The sequence below is a fragment of the Solea senegalensis genome, linkage group LG10 (assembly GCF_019176455.1).
Source record: "Solea senegalensis isolate Sse05_10M linkage group LG10, IFAPA_SoseM_1, whole genome shotgun sequence".
NCBI classification, from domain to species: Eukaryota; Metazoa; Chordata; class Actinopteri; order Pleuronectiformes; family Soleidae; genus Solea; species Solea senegalensis.
Window position 1 is genome coordinate 6,713,055 of NC_058030.1, and position 7,781 is coordinate 6,720,835.

Below are 7,781 nucleotides of genomic sequence, written 5' to 3' on the forward strand. Positions count from 1 at the left end.
GCGTCATAAATGCACTTTACACAGATCCTTATTTCTACAGAAATTATTCTTAACTTTACATGGTATATGCAGCACAAACTATTTAAATCTTTGACAGGAAAGTTTACCTGGGTGGATGAAATCGTGAGTGTCCTGTTGGATGAAGCTGTCCAGGCTTAAAGAGAAAGTAAATGCTCAGACCTTTTATCTACAGCCTACCTCCCTGTGGCAGCTGGGTTGTAACAGTGTTGTTAACTGTGAACTTATAAACAATCAATAATAATGTATTTATCAACAACTATACAGTACCTTTTCCTAATTGTAGAATAATGTAATATAATGTAATAAAATAAAATAAAATAAAATAAAATAAATTTAAAAAATGGTCTTATCATCTGAAAACTCCTTCCTTAAGGATTCTCTGAAATACTAATGCTGACAATACATGGGGAAATTTACTGTTTTCATATTCCACTCTTGGTACAGTCCAAAAGTAATTAAATGATTCTACCAGTTCAACAGGTTGACCCTTTAACATTATCATTTCAGGTGTGCAGGCATGCCTTCTTAAATCATATCTGATCATCATATCAAGTTGGAAGTCATTCAGTCGAGCAAGTCAAGTCGAGTCCCTGCTTTAAATCAAGCAAGTTACAAGTCGAGTTGTGTGAATTCTAGTAGATGAAGATGATTTCCTATATCTTCCACATTTAAATAAGTTTAAAAAAAGACAATTATTCTAAATTTTCATTTGAGTTTCATTTGTAACAGAAACACTGTATTTACTCATACACTGTAAGGACTGCTTCACGGTCCCATACAACTGAAAACACCCCCAGGATGTCCATATAAGGAGTTGTGTATTATTCCAACAGCAATTTACCAAGGCTATACCTGTTAGCTGCTCAATTGGCCTGAGAAAAACACCATAAACCGTTCACATTATCATCTAATAGCATTGTTTTATTACACTGTGAAAGAGCACAAATGCGACACAGAAGGAAAAATGCCCACCAGACTGAACCTTTCAGTATCACTCCTGGATCCGGGTTCACCATGTTTTCTTAACTGACATCCGATGGACAAAAACGAGTCTGTCAGCAGCGCGGCTTCTCTTCCTCTGCTGTCTTGCTGACAAAGAGCCTTTTGAGGAAGACTAGCTGTAGATACCCGGAAGTGACGATGAGGAGGCTGAGGGCAGTTGACCACCAGGTGATGTACTGCGAGTTGGACAGCAGCAGGAAGTGGTCGCCACTCTTACGCATGCGTCCGAAGCTGTAGTAGCGGAACATGTGGAAGACTTGGTTCTCCACTCTGTGAGTCGCATCCTGCAACCATACAATGGGCAGATGTCATAACTGGTTCAGAACTGTGCTATCTAAACCTAGAAATTGAGACAACTGATAGATATCTGCTCCTGGTATCTCTCTTCTGTCTCTACCCTGCCTCCGTCTTTCCCTTTCTGTCCCCCATTTTTCCATTCACCCCAACCGGTCGAGGCAGATGCTGCACATCTTTGGTTCTGCCGGAGAATTGTTGGGTTTCTCTTCTCTCTATAATATTGTAAAGGTATCTTCCTTACTATGCATAGTGCCTTAAGATAATGTCTGTTCACAAATAAAATTGAATTAATTTGAATAGATGAAAATTAAAAGAAACAAAAGGACTATTGCTAGATATCACTTTACTACATTCACGACTGTTAGTCTATTACTGTCACCATAGCTTTGACTTGGGATCTGTCCTGAGTGATCCAATAACAGGCAGATCACACTAAGTAGAGGCCCAGTCTGTCCTGAATGCATCCTTGATGCATGTGTCCATATTTCTGAGCTGCACTGACTCAAAATGTCCTCAGGACAGATTGGAGACCACTTTCTTAGCTGACGACATCAGTTTCTTTCCTCTTTGTTTAGACTAATCCGCAGCGGACACATCTGCATAGTTGGACTCACTGCAAACATGATTTCGTTCTTGCAAGTATTCATGACATCAGTATGTATTTGAATAAAGAGTGTAGACGCCAGATCCAGTCATATGTGGTGACAGGAGACGCATCCAGGTTGCATTTAAATGCCAGGTGTGAACAGTCATGTTTAACACTGCCTGCGTGTGTGTCACAAATCACAGTCGTTACCGCTATGATGGTCAGTGTGTTGTTCAGGTCCTTGCCGGCTTCCTCCTTCTTCTTCCTTTCTTCTTCTTTGCTCTTGGCGGGGTCCTGCTGGCCCTCGTAGAAAACACCAAAGCTGAGGAAGATCTGCATGTTCCCAAATCGGTTGTGGAAGTTGCTGAAACACATTTGATAGAAACCTGGAACGACACACAAGTGACAGTATACCATCAATACACACAGTACACACAGTATTGTTGTGTAGTCATTGAAGTTTCGCACTTTGTTGTGCGAAACAAGTGGGAGGGGGAGTGTGCTAACAGAAAGAAGATGACATTTACAGTGTTTGCCTGTTGTGTGAACCAGGTCTCTGCAGCAACAAATGTGTTAAACATCAAAGAGTAAAGTCACTAATTTTTTAGGATTAACATCAGTTCAGGGTGTAACTGAATTTACTACCCACATGTATTTTTGTTGAAGTGTATAATCACTTTAAATATAAATCATGTAGGCTTTTGTTGCCCTAGAGTGAACCTTTTATGTTCTTTAGGCAAGGGCCTTGCTTTATGGAGACTGCCATCTTGCACTCCCCCAGGGAAGCATAGGACCTTTACCTTTATTAGGCAGATACTTCATAAAAGGAGACACACCATGCTCAACTATGTCTTTGTGCTGCAGCAGGGTAAAGTTTTAAATGTGTCAAAAGTATAGTAAGTAAAATTTGACAAAACTTATTAACAAAAGATAGGAAAGATCACGTCTACTTTAAAGTTCCCTTTTCTTCTTCTTCATTTAAGTTTGATTTGTCTTTCTGTGTTGCAATGACTGAGAACAAACACACACACCTGTTTCCTCAGCCTTAAAGTTGATCTGACCCTTTGCCTCGTCAACAGACGACACCACCAAACCTCCTGGAGCGTTGACCATGACAGACAAGTGTGAGTCATGGCCGACTCCAGTCACCCACTGGACCTACAAACAGCAAACCAAAAAAAGCCATTGAGTCAACCATGGGTCACAAAAATGACATTTCCATAAAGCTAAACTAACCGCATTGTTGCAGAGAATTTTAAAGAAATCTGCTGCTTTAACACTGTAACAAACATGTGTTTTAATGGATTTTACAGTGTTATGAGGACATCCAATGTGTTTTATTGCACTTCCTCAAGTCAAAAGCATCACCAGTGCATCATGTTGATATGCACATCTGTAGACATGCAAATAACCTGATTACCAAACATAATCTTTTTGGGGACAAAGTGGTACATGGAGAAAATTAAACACACAGCAAGAGCAGAGCGGTGAAGAATTACACACATTTCTGTTTTCTGTAGACTTTGCAGAAGGGACCACAAGGTTTTATGACATGGCTTTTTTTTTTTTTTAGTTCTTACCACAAAGTTCAGGTAGAAGTGCTCTCCACGATGAGCAAAGTGCCAGAAACACTCCAGCCCACCAGCAGGAAGCACCACAGAGAAGTCATACTGATCTGAGCCCCAGAACAACTCCTGGTCCGTTATGTTGGGGTGGGGGCTCGTCATGGGCCCACCATGAACCGGAGCCCAGAGAGAAGCAAGAAAAAGAACCAAGCAAGAAATCCTCCAGAACATGTCTAAAAACTGGACACTTCTTCTCTCATATGGGTAGAGTGTGCATGTGGCAGCAAGGGGAGATTAGAAATGATTAACTGCCACCAAATCTCAACTCTGTCAGTGGGAAAACGGAGCTGCCTTCACAGGTGTAGCCAGTGCTGATAAAGAGAAATAGCTGTTCACGCAACAGAAAGAGTATAAGAGCTGTGCGAGATTTTGATATGTACTGCAGATTTTTAAAACTGGCAATCAAACCTTCCTTTTATGTGTCAGTTTATTAGGTACACCAAGACCACTACTTCCCAAAGTGTGGCGCCTTGACGGTATTGCAGGTGGCACTCAGACAGGGATATAAAAAATTCTTCCCTTCACCAAATTCATTTCTTAATTCTGGGGCGCAAAATATCTAAATGAATAGAAACAAAAATAAGTCTGATAAAATATGATGACTCACTTGAAATAATGTGTGCTGTGTTCTCAGTTTTTGGACACAATTGTATGAATTATTTACTCCAACTGGGACAACAAAATATTAATTTGAGTGTTTTAATCTGGGAGGGAGCTTTGTTAAATGTAATCAGCAGCTTTGGAACACGTGTCTTCCATTACATGGGGGAAAAAAAAGTGAATTCCATTTACAAGTCTAAAGAAGTGACATCACTTCTGAGTTCACCGAGGTCCAATTGAGAAGTCGGGGAGGGGAAAAAACACGGATGCGAGCATCTCGGGCAAATCATTGTAAGAAATAGCAGTCAATATTACAACAACGCTCTACAGTTAGATTCTGTGGCACTGTGAAGTCAGGGATCATCAGGGATCTGACAAACCTGGAGCTAGTCTGCAGGTCCACACACAGCTGGGGAGAGATTGGGGGTCATATGATGACATCATAACAAACACATCTTAGATAAAAGCATTTATGTTACGTCCCACCGCCAAGATAAAAGGAATGTGATGATATCATGACATTCCATTCTGCAGACCTGCATAGGTCACATTCCAAGTAGGAGGACAGCGATGGACGTGGATGATCAGATCAAATGGAGGCGGTCATGCAACGTTAAAGATGTTAACTGCCATAACACCCATGAAAAAGAAGAGGAAAAAGTTCTTTCAGGTAACAACAGCAGAAGTGGGAACACTGGCACAGCCGTTTAGCTTCTTTGACGTATCAAATCACATGAAATTTGATGTAGGGCCCCGAATCACAGCGTTCATTATCTCAAAGCAAGACCTTTAAATAATCTATCTATTCTAGATTTTACTGGGAGCCAGTGGAGAACAGCAAACACTGAAGGACTCTTTATTTTAGTTTAAACATTTTGGATCTACTGGAGGCTTTTTACAGACTTATCCTGACAATAAAGAATTTTATAGACCAATCGAGATATAACACAAACATGAACTAGTTTTTCAGCGTCCTCTAGAGACAGAATGTCTCTAATTAGGGACTCCCTGAATACCAAATGATGCAAATTGATTTTTATCTGCCTTTAGGGGGCTTGAACATGCATGAAAATTCATGAAGCTTTGCCCAAAATTCATTCAAGCACAATGAGTGCCCACTAAAGTCAGTCTCTGTAACCTATTAGTCCTGAAGTTACCATCTGGCTATACAAAAAGTCCTTTGGAGCCAGATTTCAAATTCAACAGGAAGTCATTCATTTAGAATTTTGTAATCATTTTTAGCAATTTGGCAAAGGCTCTGTAAGAAATTTCGTAATCAGTAGCCACAACAACCCGGATCGAAGGCAACCGTCCGAGTTAGCGGCGGCTGCCATTCACCAAGAAGCGTGGGATCCCTAGTGCCATGTCAGTGCTGCAAGCAGCTTTAGTTTTCATTATGTTGTGCAGGTGGAGGAAGGCTGTTCTAGACATTTGTTTTATGTATGACTCTTATTACATGTCCTGCTGAGAAATAACTCCAAGGTTCCTTACAGTGGAACAGGAGGCTAAGGCAATAATTTCCAAAGTAGCTATGTGGTCAGATTTTTAGGGATTAGTGCATTTATCTTGTTTTTGTCCGAGTTTAAAATCATTCTCAGAGTTTAACAGTTCTTGTGTGTTTAATCTATTTAATCTGGTTTTAATTCACTCTGCAGTGTAAGGACACCCAGTGACCATGACACAAAAATTCATATCTACGTCCTCAAGATGTGGCGGCCCTGGCAAACACCAGCGCCACATGGCGGCCCCCACCGACGAGTTCATCCAAATCATTACAAGAACCTGCAAGGACACAATCATTCACAATCTCAGGATCCCCAAGGGTCCTATGCCCCCCACACAGGTCCCCACTTCCAAAGTGGAAATAAAAAAACAGTCGTCCACATCTGTGACTACACGGCGTGGCCCTGATATCCGCCAGCTACGCAAACAGCCCACCACCACTAAAGTGGACATGAAACAAGCAAGGCGTGGCCCTGATATCCGCCAGCTACGCAAACAGCCCGCCACCTCCAAAGTGGACATGAAAAAAGCGGGTGGCCCTGATTCCCACCAGTGCCGCAAACAATCCCCCAACAAGGACTTTATTCAAATAATCTGCAGAACCAATAAAGACACGATAATTCACAATCTCAGGATCCCCAAGGGTCCCCCCCCTTCTGAGATTCTTCCTACCCGAGAGGATCTACTTAACGCTGAAGAAGAGAAAAAGTTGCACAAACTTGATAGAGAACAGACCTGTGAACAGAGATGTCTTGATGGTGAGAAAAAGGCAGAGGAAATTCGACAGACCTTGCTGGAGCATGCCCACTACTTGAGGATGGAACAAGAGTATGAAATCAGAAACTTCAACAGCAATATTATGGGAGCTAAGTGCCTCGCCCACAACGAGGCCAAGGTCAAGGAGAACAAAGTGCTCCGAGAAAAACTTTTGAAGGAGGAGAGGGATTTGATTGCACTGGACCATTTGACACACAAAAAGTTCTGGGATGCCATTGACGAGAGGCAGAGGCGTCAAAAACAATTTCGCATAGAGTCGCGGAAGTGCATCGGTCAGCAGATCCAGGAAAATGTGGAGCGGAGGAAACGCCACGCCGACATGATCAAGATGGAGGGACAGCGGACTCGAGACGAACTCGAGAGGAAGCGACAGCAGGTGCTCATGGACAAGAGGAGGAAGCGGGACGAGGACCGGCGAAAGCACGGCGAAATTTTACGAGTCAATGAGATCATAATGAACAAGGAAAAGAGGCAGAGGGAGGACGAGCGGACGGAAAATGTAAAATATATGGAGCAACTGATGCAAATGGAGTTTACAAAAAAGAACGAAGAAGAGCAGAAAATCATGAAAAAGGCAAACGACCGAATTTACATTGAGAGTTGTAACCAGCATTTAAGGGAACGTCAGTGTATAGCAAAAGACCAGAAGGAGGAGGAGAAGATGAAAACATATTGGGTGCTCAACCAACAGCTAGAGAAAGATAAGCAAATACAAGAGCACAAACAGAAGAAGATTGAAGCTCTCAAGGCTGCAGGGTTCCTTGATGTATACTGCAGTGGCTTGAAAAGAAAGGCTATGGCCGATGCCCGGGCGCAGGCCCCAGCCCAGGCGAGGAATTTGAACGTCGTGAAAAAACCACCCATTTCCAAAACAAGTAAAATTAAAATATCTGAGAAAGCTTGGTCGTACATGTAGCATGACGTTGTTCAAAGGAGTTGACAACTTGACTTGGATATTTGACTTCTTATCAGAGAAGCCCCCCCCACAGTTGTGACTGACAGCTGGGAAAACCCATCTTTTGTGGGTTATATTTCCTGCCTCTACAGTCGTTTGTCACTGCAACTCTTACTTGGAAAAAGTACGATTTTAGCATATTTTTTTCTTGTAATTTATCAGTAATAAGTAATGTCAGGGGTCGCCAACCACTGCCTATTAGAAGAATCACAGAGACATTCTGTGAATACATTCCCAATATACTGACACATGTTGTGTATTAGTTGTTGAGTATATCATTTGCAATAAAAAAAGATACAATAATGTTCTGTGTTACAGTCACAGTGTCTGAAGCTGGTGATCAATGCCATTTGAAAGACGTTTCAAGAGAAGTTAAAAGTCACAGAACTTGCTGTCCATTGTAACAGAGAATTTA

The 7,781-nt window shown here is 41.8% G+C and overlaps 1 protein-coding gene across 1 annotated transcript; it reads right to left on the reverse strand.

Moving 5' to 3' along the window:
• Positions 1–931: 931 nt before the first annotated feature.
• tmed6 (transmembrane p24 trafficking protein 6) lies at positions 932–5,832 on the reverse strand. Its single transcript, XM_044036958.1, has 4 exons — positions 3,487–5,832; positions 2,938–3,064; positions 2,117–2,292; positions 932–1,307 (listed from the first exon to the last, which is right to left on the reverse strand). Exons 1-4 carry the CDS (start codon positions 3,700–3,702, stop codon positions 1,077–1,079), a joined length of 750 nt encoding a protein of 249 aa, XP_043892893.1. The 5' UTR covers positions 3,703–5,832; the 3' UTR covers positions 932–1,076.
• Between the last annotated feature and the right edge of the window lie 1,949 nt (positions 5,833–7,781).

What these genes read in the sequence shown, in the direction of transcription:
- tmed6 (XM_044036958.1), bottom strand. Translation starts at nt 3,702, where the DNA reads ATGTTCTGGAGGATTTCTTGCTTGGTTCTTTTTCTTGCTTCTCTCTGG. An exon ending in ACTTCTACCTGAACTTTGTG is followed by an intron (nt 3,065 to 3,486) that starts GTAAGAACTAAA and finishes TGCTGTTTGTAG; the next exon opens with GTCCAGTGGGTGACTGGAGT. An exon ending in ACACACTGACCATCATAGCG is followed by an intron (nt 1,308 to 2,116) that starts GTAACGACTGTG and finishes GTATGGTTGCAG; the next exon opens with GATGCGACTCACAGAGTGGA.